Consider the following 12,911-nt stretch of genomic DNA (forward strand, 5'->3'; position numbering starts at 1 on the left):
CCTCATTGGGAATGCTTCTGATCTGTTGCCTGTTCGTCAACGTTATGGTTCTCTTTTACGCCCATGTAACCAGGAGCCCAAACAAGCTAAACTCTGTAAGACTTAATATTTCGATTAGGTTTGATGCAATCGAGAGTTAATCCCGAAAGCCCGAAAGATTGAAGCATATCTGCATAAGGTAATGCTTATGTTTGAGACCTTTATATAAACTGCTTCTGCGAAACTGGAAAAAGACTATACCTATTTGTTTATTATCAGTGTTTATTCATTTACCTGACCAGACAAGACTTAGGCGCTAAGGGCTTCTTAAAATCTATTACAATAAATATTGTGCAAGGTAGAAATGCCTCTAAGAATCTAGATCTACAGCAATAAACAATAACGTACAACGTGAAAAATCGATACATTCGTAGTGTTACGTGTACAAAGCTAAAAGACAAAGCTTATTAACGTAATCGGTGTCATATTTTAAAAGATTTTAATCACTAACTTGTTACTTGGTGGTACCTATAATACTTATTTAGTTGAAGTCTAGCTAAGGCCTTGATTTTTAACCTTTTATAGGGGCTGATGGTCCGTTAAAGGTGAGGAACCTATAATATTTATAGAAAGGTGTCATTACAACGATGATAAGTAACAATTTTAGAATAAATTAAAGCTTTCTTGAAGACGCCATAAGAATAATATTTCCATACTAAAACAGGTCCCTAGCTGTTAAATAGGTATCTAAGTTTAACAACACGGGTAGTTATGAGCAAAAACAATACGATAAATAACTATAAATGGCCTTTAACAAGTACCAAATGAACAATAAAAATGAAAATACGGATTATGATCACCAAATATGGCGTGATCCCATTCATGTAACAAAAACAGATTAGGCGCTTTAAATGTAAATTATTTGCGTAGGATGTTACCATCCGCGTTAATGGGGAATGTCTCATTTCTTCTATATGGTAATATGAAATAATTTATTACATTAATATATTATAGCATCGTTTATCACGGAGGAAGACCTTGATCGATGTCATAAAAAAGGAATATTATTGTTATGCTCCACAAATATCAACTTTGATTTGTAGAGCAGACACAATTTATGAGATCGATTCCATAATATCACACTTAATCAAAATTTTAACATTAACAACAAAGCAATAAATTGTATTCACAGTTTTTGTTTTGTGTTATAAATAATCTTCGTTTTTATATTTTTGTAGGGTGGGTAATTACCTCCCTATACTTGTTTGTTATCAAAAAATAACGAGCGTCTTCACCAGCCACTCTTCCTAGTTCCTACTCTAGTCTCCCCCTCAATAATCCAGGCGTAGTACAGGACCTACGGTTTTACACGCTCTCTCTCTGGCACACCACGAATTCCAACTTCCTTTGCTCTCATACCATTACAAACCCAAAGGGCCAGGAAGCTAGTAACAACTTTGGCCCGACGGGAACGAATCCCAGACCTAAAAAGTTGGATTTTCCAGCTACCAGCCACTCTGCTATCACTGCTTACCTTATTATTGAGATCCATGATTAACTATTTAAAGTAATAAGCAACGAAGTATGTAAATTACTCAACCGTATGTAACATAATTACTCTTGTAAGTATGTGTATCATTATGTACCTACGTAGATGCTCAGTGTAGGTGGTAACAAGCCTAATGTGATCTAATATAATAGATCTATCTTAGATACCTATCAACGTTTCTTTGTAATATCGTTGAAATATCATCATCATTGGACCACTTACACACGGTCATTTGATCGATTTGATTTGAACTAAGTAGAGCTTGTACTATGGTAACCAAAGAATTGATAAACATACTTACAAACTTCAATGTACTTAACTATATAGATACATTAACAATCAGGGTCAGAACAGATACTAGTGCTCTTCACACAAAGATTTGTCTCGGGTGGGATTCGAACAAACCACTCGCGGCGCTACAGTTATTGCGGCGAGGTCAGCGTGGTGACCACGTTAACCACTGCGCCAAACGTCCAACTTCATTCAAATAATCATTAATTACCCAAAGCAATATATAATCACCCAAATTAATTGATTAAATAAAGACCACTGATTAACTTATTTATACGAATCAATACTATGTTAATTATTATATTGTAAAGCTCTATAAAAACACATAGGATCAGGTGTCAGTTGAAAACATTACGTAATGACGTGGGAGTCAACTGAGTCAGGTATCTACTGAGCCTTAGACCGTTGCCAAAAATATATGCTAAAATTGGTATTTAAAACGAAAAAGCTCTTTGAATCTTCAGGATATAGATGATAATTGAGTCAATTTTATTATAAATGCTTGATATCGCCGCCTGATATGGGAAATCCATATAGTTCGATTTATTTTGTTACTAACCGTAAGTGCGTGGGTTTGTTATGATTTTAGGACTAGGTTTGCTGAACGTGTCGCAGAAGTAATAAATTTGCATGAAATACACGTGATTTGTTATACATTTAAATAATAATGTATGTACTTGTATGTCCTCTATGATTTTGTTTTGTTTATTTGTAGGTATATTTATTTTAATTTAGCATTGTAAAGATTAAAGGTGATATTAGCAGTTCTGTGAAGCCTGGAAATTGGATATAAATCTAAAACATTTAAGTACTTATCAAGGGAAATCTATCCCATGGTATCTATTTGTGTGCCTGTAGATCAACTGCGGGTTATAACTTATACATTACATAAAAAGACTTGACACACCTTCACGCACCATTTTTAGTAGCTAGTCATAAAATTAACATTTTTAATTCTTCTCGATTAGCCAGCCACTATGTAATAGTATGTAATATACTTAGATCAAATAGGTTCTTAGTCATTTCGATAAGAAATAACACTTAAGACTTTTATGATTTGCCGGTCGAGCTTTTGACACTTACTTATTATTTAAATTTAGCATGTATATTACTCATTTTAAAATTTGTATCGGAACATCGTCATATCTTAGAATTATATTAGTATTTAGGTACTACATTTATGTGCATAAGAGATGTTTTATGAATTTTTAAGCAATTGCTAATACGAAAAGAGATTTTGTAGTTAGAATTGAAAATGAGCGCGGGAAAATACGCTCGCCATTTTACAAGTTATACTGTAACTGCTTAAGTAGAAATGACATCATATTTAGCGTGATTCGTATCACTCGTTATCATGGCCATTCGCGAATCCCAAATATGGAGTGAGAGAAAACTCATACACATTAATTTTTATAATTAAAAACTAGTTTTAGCCATTAATGTTTAAAAATGGTGAATCAGTTTTATATTCTCGGAACTATTTAAGAAAATCTTATGTATAATCAATATTATAGAATAGGTCCGTTAATAGTTTTAAATATATTTTTTATTATGATACAATCATGCAATGTACCTACCTATTTTATTTCCAAAAATTGAAAATGTTGGCATGATGCGAAACCTTTTCGAAAGGACTTATAGTTCCCTTTGTAACTTTTGTTTCACATGATCAGCATCTACTGCTCAGCACTTTGAAAGAAACATACATTAGAAGTTATCCTTGGTTAGCTTGACGTTTCGGCACAAGTTACACTCCCGTAGCAGGAAGCAGGTTTTTCATAAAGACGACAGAATAAATATTCACAATCGTATTTTTATTTTAAAACGTTTACAAATCGTCTATAAATAAAAAAGGTAATCAATACTTGTTATTAATGAGATGTGCTTGACTCACCGATAATTAAAAAATAAGTTGTTCACGTTACTGGATAAGGAAATAGGTCTGATATATTTTTGTATCCGATAATGATGTCATAAAAATATTTTTCATGGAGAGTTTGCGTAGTAAGTAAAGGTGATTTTGTACCCTTTCAAGAATTAATTAATTCTCAGGATTCCTATAATATTATCTTTCTCGTCACGTCTTAGGAACACGGAACTTTCTTTGAAAGGTACACATACACTGCAAAGCATCAAGTATATAACTAAGAAATAAGTTAAATCACCATCAAAAGCATTTACAACTGCTGCAGTTAAGTAAGTTACATAAGCTAGGTACACGTTAGATACTATTATTTTTCCATAAACGTCTGTTTTTATACCTAAGCAAAATCTTTTCAAAGATTCTGAATATCATAATAGGACTTAGTCAGTCTAGGAAATCAATCTGCAGTTGCATACGAAACTGTTCGGACCAAAGAGGTACCCAGAGTCCATAATTTGTTATTAAGTCTCTTAACTGGGCATTAAACGATTATTGACTAGATAATTTGAATTAATGTGAAAAATGTCATGCGTTGGCGCATTCGATCCATACATCACGTTGATCGCATGTATATGGAATATGGATGCAATTAATGAAGTGGACTTAATATATCGGTATAATTATTGATCTTTATCAACACTAATAATATTCATAGTTGTTCTATTAGGGATAAGTCTTTTGTTAAATAACTACCTTGAGATGTGCCCACCCCGTAGGGTCTATTTCCTGATCTAATTACCGGGTTCAACGTTCTATGTCATAGTTAAGATAGAAGGTATAATGCAAAAAGGCTAGATAGGCACGCATCTATAGGCGGTAGCGTAGGCGCCTCAGGCAGTATAAGGACGGTGCCTGTGCCTCACAGACTGTTATCTCACCGCGAGACAAAACACGAACAGACGTAAGTGTCATCTGTGGCGCGAAAAATCGCAGTGCTTAAAAAAGTTAACTTAAAAAACTAATCAACAATTTTAATCGCTTGTATTTTTTTTCAACTGTGAAGTGAGTGTTAATCGATCAATTTTAAAGTTGGATTATTACGATCAAATAGCGGTTTGCTGTTAACTTGAACGAACAAGTGAAAAGTAAACAACGACATCAAACTAAATTCAAACGGCGATAAATCAGTGCATAAAACTTTAGAACATCCAAAACAATTTTCTCTAATAAACAAAATATGCTTTCCGTAAATAAAGTATTAAAATTTTCTAATTTATTGTTCTTAGTTTCTCGTATGTAGTGTGGATCCTTTATAAACTAAGTTTTTGCAATATAATAACGTTAATTTTATCGGAAGCTTAATCCAATATTTTTACGCTTAAAAGCATTGGAAATATAAAGAAAAAAGTCAGATAGGTATAAATATTTTACTAGAATCCCAACGCTAGGCTAAGGTCTGGTCCCGGGATAACGCATAAACTACGTTTTCAGTGTACCGCGGACACCAAATGGTGTACAATCTGTACAAAGTTAAATCGTAAAGATTCTAATCTAGCTATTATGCCGTAATAAGGTCTCAAATATGTGGGGGTCAGTGTATTTATATCGCATGAGTCAGTGGACCGCGTTCAGCCTTCAATGAGGTTGTGTAGCTCATTCATGAGCTCTTTTGTTCACTTGTCATACGAGGAAACCGAGTTATTATTGGGTGGAGACTCCGCGATGCATTTATCATGTAAATAGTATTCGTAAGCGCCATGTAATTACTACATTCTTAAGATATTTTTTTATACTTAGTATTCTTCTGTCTGTCCTTGAGCTACATAATAATTATTATCCAAAATTAGTTACGAAAACCAAAACTTTACGGATTAAATCAAGGTTTACCTTATTGCGGCTACAGGCGACTAAAACTATTTTCAAAACTCCGATCTTAAGTTTTATTTATCAAATCAAATATTTTAATTTCACGCAATCAAGGATAAAAACAGAAAAAAAAAATAAAAAAAATTCAGCTTTAAAAAAGTACCGTTAACTTTGCCAAAAAAGGCTAATAATATGACCTTGACATTGGAACAAAATGTCATAATAAACTCACAATGAAAACAGTCAAATAAAATTAAAATATAACACGAACTAACTACTAAAAAATGTAGATTTATAATAGAAAAACTGGTAAAAAGCCGCCAAGTCATGTTGGTATTTTGTTTAACAGATGGGTCAGAAGCTGCTGCTGTTGGCGCCTTTGGTGCTCCTAGCTTTAGGAAGCGTTGATGGTGAGTTACTCAACCCTTTTATTAGTAGCCCTTTAACATTCCGGGAGATGCTTTCAGGAATGAGAGAGATGATTCACCTCCAGTAGTTGGACACAGGTCAATGATGATCATTCCTACTGCTGGGAAAACCCTTTTTTCCTTTCAAATCTCTCCTCTGTCATTTGTCGCCGCCTATTTTTCTACTTCATCACTTATTGTGCCCTATGTTACATTATACATTACGTTACATTCCTATGTAAAATGATATATTTATTATTTCTGGATTTTAATAAACATTTCTGCGACTCGGCTAGCTTAATAATTTGTATTCTCTACAATCTCTGTATTTATCTGAAGTCTATATTACTCTATATACTATAAACCATAAAATCGTGATTAATTAACTGATCTACTTGGTCTACTTAGGTGGTATTTTATTAGAACTAACTAATTTTTAAATCTGTCATTAATTCAATATTTGTCGCGCATAATTAACTAAAAGGCAACGTACAATCGCGAGTTTTGCAACCGCCATGTGCGACGGCGTTTGTATCCAAGCTCCTCTCTACACATTCTTGACCTTTGATCGAAAGTGAATAACTTTAAAGAAACTGTTTACTATAGCGCGAATAAATAACTTAAGATTTAACTTTGAATTGTTAAAGTACACCATTAACCCCCTATTTCTGAGGTACATTTAGCGATAGTTTATCTATTCAATAGCGTTTAAACTCATACAAAAAAACCCCTATTGAATAGATAAACTACCGCTAAATGTACTCAGAAACCGGGGATAATAGTTTTTACGATTTATAGAGCTGTTAACTGAAGGGATTATCTTATGCGATTTTGACACAAGGTTAACTACTAAGCCCTTGAAAAAGAGCATTAACTGCCGTTAAATTTAAGTCACTACCGCAAATAGAGTACTCTCTTTACCGACTCTTTAATAACCTTTAGGTCCAATATCAGCTCTTATCAACCGTTTAAGATTTAATGCAAATCACATCTTAAACGTACCTGCTTTCCATATACGGCCCGATGAGTAATAAAGCGCACTTTATTAAAATTAAATTAAAATATATCGTTTGTTATATCATCGTGAAGTGAAGGCCAAGATAATAATTAACCATTGACCACGCGGAATACACCCACAATACACTATACTTGCAAAATGTACTAGATCAGTGTTTCTGAACCTAGTAAAGTGAGCATGTGTATAGGGGTCCGCAAAGTATATGCATGGGGGTTTCTTGTGTACTGTCTTATCTATGAGTATTTGAATTAATTAATAAATGCCAGCAATTCTGGTAATTGTGACGATAACTTATTACCAAACAACAAATTAATACAGTATTACTTTTAGTTCTAAAATAAACAAAAAATCCTGTTTTTCATGAAGAGGGTAAAATTTATTTGCACTTTTAAAAAGGTTAAGAAACGCTGTAATAGATAATAGTCCACACTAGTATCCGCCTTTGATTTCGACTTCGTAGAACTTATTTTGTTTTCCCGCGCATTTCCAAGTACCGTAAGATTTTCCTCAAATCTTGACCGTTGTGCGTCATCGTAATTTATTTAAATATACTTAATACAATTTTACTGCGGTCAGCTGTTTTGGTTTTTCGGATAAACCATTAATAAGGAAAGGTGTATTCTTACACGATAGTAAGTTAGAGTTAAGGTATACTGATAACTTTATACTCGGGGACACCGCTTAGATATGAAGCTTTATATTGGTCTACAATTATTTTTTTGTTTGTAGTCCTTAGCGTCAAAGAATTTTTGACTTAGTTATGAACAAGCGCGAGGTTTTATTGTCTTTAACTATAGGCTAATAAAAGATTTGTAACTTGTACGGTAATGATGATCCTGACAATGTGTACAGTTATAATTTAGTACATGACGACTGACTACCTATTAAACTCATTAACTTAAAGATGTATAGTTATCCTTTTGATCTTGAAGTTTACATATGAATAAGTAAATAAATTCTAAAACGGTATTACAATTGTTAACTTCAGTTTGTTTAGCGTCTACAAGTTAGGTCATAGCTATTGTTAGTATACACGCTCATTAGCCAAAAAATACGAGTGTCAATTTTCACAACATACTTATTAGGTAACGGACAGACATTCTCTCATTTTACTATGTATAGACAAGTTCCGTCTGTGCTCTATGGCAAGGACGTAAGGTCCGGCGTAGGCGCAGCCTTGCACAAATATGGCAAGCTGCCAAGGTTTTATTTTTTTTATCAATGATGATGTTTTGCTAACTGCCAACGAGCTACGATTGATTGTGCGTGGGTCTTTGTTTTTGCGCCAAAAACACATGTTTATTTTAATTATGTTATTGTTGACTTAGTTAATCTACATTCCTTTATAAGTAACTGCTTCCTGAATAATGATTACGTATAATTTATGAATCAATCACGTATGAGACTATAAGAATAGTTCTTTTGTTTGTGAATGAGCTTCTGATTTAGAAATAGCGTGGGATTTGATTGACAGTATTGTATTTCTATTACGGAGAGCAGATTGTTCTTAATGAGCCCTTTATGCATTTGAGTTCACTGTAAAAGGCAAGATCATATTATTATAAGAATCACGTACATATTCTTTGACAACAATGACCAACAAAAATAGAAATACTATCATTATCAAAGCATTGCTTTTCTTAAGAATAATTTTGGGAATCTTTAACACCCGAAATGGGTACAGTTTAGGTGCAAAGAGGCAGCAGGTTCTTTCCATCGATACTCCTCTCAAAACCTCAGTTATAAAAACACAAAACTGGGATATTTAGGTATCTCTCTTATATCTATCGTCATAATTTTCCTTTTCTGTCCAGCTCAACGCTACTACAACAGTCAATACGCGCGCTCGTACCTGGGCCGCGACTTGTACGAGCACGGGCGGTCGATCTCCGACAACCTGGTGACCTGCGGGCCGCACACCTGCGGCGTCGGCGCCCACTGCATCCACGGCGCTGTGAGGCCCGTGTGCGCTTGTCTGCCGGGCTACTCCGGTGATGCGCTCACACACTGCGTCAAGATCGAATGCGTTGGTAAGTATTTAACCACGGCCTTATTACTCTATCCTGAAAAGAAGTTTTTTTAAGATTGCATTATGACGCTACTCAAAGAGAAGAAAGCTTCGAGTGAAATAACAACATTTTAAAATCTGTAGGAAAAAAAATGTGGTGGGAGACTTTTTAAGGCTATGGTTAAAATAGAATACACTCTGAACATTGGATACTTAAATTTTGATTGACTTAAATTAGGACGTTAAGCTGTTTTTGAAGGATTACTTCTTTTGCTAGGGCTGCATGGTAACTTACCTAGGTTTTAATGAAACTTAATTTTGCAGACAACAGCGAGTGCCGCAGCACACAGACCTGTGTGAACCAGAAATGCGTGGACCCATGCGCTGGAACTTGCGGCGCTCACGCCAACTGCGATGTAAGGACTACAAAAGTTTTTTACCCATTACATTCAACATTCTTTATTTATTTGTAGTTTCTTCCAACTTAGCTTCAGTTCTGCAGATATTAAACCGTAAATATTGTTCTAGGTCCGCAACCACGTCCCCGTGTGCTCTTGCCCGCCTGGTTACACCGGCAATCCCTTCAGCGGTTGCAGAATCGCCGACCCTGGTAAGACCCATAGCATATTCTATCACTATAATGCATAGAATGTAGGCTACTATTATATAATTCGTGGTTATTTACAGAGGAGCCCTGCCACCCGTCTCCTTGTGGAGAGAACACCAAGTGCCACGTCGCTCACAACCAAGCTATCTGCACCTGTCTTCCTGGATACAAGGTACGGAATAAGTATTTAGACACTTTGAAATCATTTAGGAATTGTTTAATATTTATATTTAGCATTCCTTCCTCCAACGTCGCCTTTTGTGTTCTATATGTTCAGCGAGCAATTCTTGATTTTGACTGGCGTGAAGAACACCTTTAAAGACTTTTTTTACTTAGTGGACAGTAAAAGCAGTGAAATATTATTAAAACTGGACTGCTAGTCAAATCACAGTTTCTCCCTTTGTATTGCAAACCTGCAGAAGCCCATATTATTTTCCTTCTCTGATATTTATCTTGGGGCCCATGTATTGATGTAGTATATGTGTTAACAGGGCAGTCCTCTGGTGGGTTGTCGCCACGAGTGTGAGTCTGACAGCGAGTGCGGCGCCACGCAGTCGTGCCGCGACTTCAAGTGCACGAGCCCCTGCAGCGACTGCGGCGTCAACGCTGACTGCGAGACTGTTGCTGCTCACCGCGCTGTCTGCAAGTGCCCAAGAGTAAGTAGTACTAGTATTTGTCGGTCCATTTCGAAATTTAGAAGACCATTAACGGTAATATTATACTGCTTAGCACACCATGTAGAATATTGTCACTTATTCGTATTCTTACCGTCACTTTTTAATTATTTAATAACGAATACGTCATCAAGAAAGCAGACCGACCTGCTATTAAACATAGACTATTGTTTGATTTGAAATACGTAAAGTAAGGGTTTGCCCTAATGCCTAGATAAAAATGCTAAGTCGTATTATTCTACAGGGTTACCACGGTGATCCTTACCGCATCTGTACCGCCGAGTGCACATCTGACGGAGAATGCCCCAGCTACAAGCCCGCCTGTATCTACAACGCTTGCGTAGACCCTTGCATCAACGCGTGCGGTGTCAACGCCGAGTGCCACCTCCGTGGTCTCACCCCCGTGTGCTCTTGCCCTAGGAACATGACTGGTGACCCCTTCACCTTCTGCAGACCTTTCGAAGCCCGTAAGTTTCATTCGTTGATTTTTTAGTAGCTTTTGATTGAATAAACTAGCCCTTTTTACTGAAATTAACTCATCAATATGGTACTCTTGTTCAATAAAGATACATTGCTTAACAATTATAGTCATATAACATTGAAATAGGTATTTTTTTTCTGAAGCAGTAATAGGATTTGCCAAAATTCATTTGGTGTGCCTCAAGGCAGTGGACTTGAACCTAAATTGTTCAATATTGTGATACAGGTGATCTCTGTGAGCCCAACCCTTGCGGTGCCAACGCCAAGTGCACCCCTGGACACGACCGTACCGGCGCTGAACGTCCCGTCTGCACCTGCCCTACTGGATACATCGGAAATGCTCTTGTATCTTGCGAACGTGTAAGTAGAAATTAGGCTGAAGACAGATTCTTCATTAATTTTGAAACAATTAGCTATGGGTAGTAGCTTCAATTCCTATATCGAAAGTAATTGGATTTTTAAACTTTACGCTTCCTAAAATACAACAATAACTGGGGTGATATTATGTTCAAAAGCCCATGCTATAAAGGTGTTTTTTTTTCATATTAATTTTGTTTAACAGGGAGAATGCGAGTTGGACTCCCAGTGTAACGACCAGCTGGCTTGCGTCGGCTACCGCTGCGTTGACCCTTGCCTCGGAAACTCTCAGTGTGGAGCCGGCGCCGTGTGCATGTCGCGTAGACATCTTGCCGTCTGCACTTGCCCTAACGGTAAATAAACTCCTTCATACATTATTAATTTTGAATTAAGGTTAATGTGTTTGAAGCTTTACTAGATCTGTATGCTCTCTTAAACAGTATTCGACATTGATCGAGAGATGAAAAACTATGAAAAGCAATGCAGCATTTTTTTTATTTAATGCGTAAATATATTTTGTATCATGAAATTAATTAATCTTTATCCTTATTTTATTAGGACGTCACGGTGATGCCCTCGTGAACTGCTACGACACTGAATCAGTCGTTGCCACCGGTCGCTACTACAGGTTCAAGCGTAACGGAAACTTCACCTCCGAGGTCGAACCCGAACCAGCTGTAGTCACCGAAGTCAAGGAAGAAAGCACTGAACCCGAGAAAGAAGTCGAAAAGGCAGAAGAAAAGAAAGAAGAGAAAAAAGAATAAACAAAACACGATACGATGAAAATAATGTAATTTAATCAAAGCGCGCTTCGTAAACGCAATCCTTATGTCATATTGACATTGACAGATCATGCAATAGTGATGTTCTCTTGTTTTGCCAGTTTAGTTTCGCGCTTTAGTTATCTCTGTATAAACGGATATTGAAATTTAAGGTTTAAACTTTCAATTCGACTGCCTCCGTGGCGCAGTGGTTTAGGTCGCCACGCCGATACCACTGCGTCGGGAGGTCGTGGGTTCGATTCCCACACGGAGCAATTATTTGTGCGATCCACAAATAATTGTTTCGGGTCTGGTTGTGCTTTGTGTCCGTTGTTTGTATGTTTGTAAAAGTCCCCGCGACACAAGAGCAATTCTTAGTGCGGGAGTTGTCTTTTTTAAGAAAAAAAAAAAAAAAAAAAAAAAAAAAGATTTGTAACGAAAACCTTTTTTCTAACTTGTTTTGTATTTAAATTAAGTAAACCAATAACTTAAGTCGTTGATCGTTTTGTTACTAAATAAGAAACTGCCATCAATAAACTTAAAAATATAGTTATTTATTTGTTTTATTTATGTCATTATACCTAGGTACTCTCTCATGGTCTACTTAGATTATCTATACAGCCCTAGATCCATCTGATCGACCTTATCGATATAATGTAAGTACCTATGTTGATTCGTTGTTTACGCTTTGGTTACATTCACTTTAAAAAAAAATTATAATCTTTAATTTGTAATATGACAAGTAAATAGGAAAATTTGATAACTATTACCATACTATGAATCATCTGCAATAGATAGACACGGGCCAATGATGATGATGATGATGATGATGACCATGAATATTTGGTAAACCTGAAAATTCCCCAGGTTGTTCACTCGGCTTAAGTATTTTCGTAAAAATAAAACATTTGTGGAAGCTAGATATAATAGGTAACAATGTTTCAATTAAATCTCGAATTGAATGTTGGTAGCTAACTAAAAGATTAAGCATAAGGGCTTCCTCCCATTATGTCAATGACGACAATCACATGCGTTTTTCTAATCATAAAA

The 12,911-nt window shown here is 35.8% G+C and overlaps 1 protein-coding gene across 1 annotated transcript; it reads left to right on the forward strand.

Moving 5' to 3' along the window:
• The first annotated feature begins 4,549 nt into the window (after positions 1-4,549).
• Positions 4,550-12,414, forward strand: aspr (asperous). Its single transcript, XM_076127694.1, has 11 exons — positions 4,550-4,644; positions 5,899-5,959; positions 8,789-9,004; positions 9,307-9,398; positions 9,511-9,592; positions 9,670-9,761; positions 10,081-10,245; positions 10,508-10,730; positions 10,970-11,103; positions 11,306-11,453; positions 11,659-12,414. The coding sequence occupies exons 2-11, from the start codon at positions 5,899-5,901 to the stop codon at positions 11,862-11,864; spliced, it is 1,419 nt and encodes a 472-aa protein (XP_075983809.1). The 5' UTR covers positions 4,550-4,644; the 3' UTR covers positions 11,865-12,414.
• Positions 12,415-12,911: the final 497 nt, after the last annotated feature.

The sequence above is a fragment of the Anticarsia gemmatalis genome, chromosome 20 (genome assembly GCF_050436995.1).
Source record: "Anticarsia gemmatalis isolate Benzon Research Colony breed Stoneville strain chromosome 20, ilAntGemm2 primary, whole genome shotgun sequence".
Taxonomy (NCBI): domain Eukaryota; kingdom Metazoa; phylum Arthropoda; class Insecta; order Lepidoptera; family Erebidae; genus Anticarsia; species Anticarsia gemmatalis.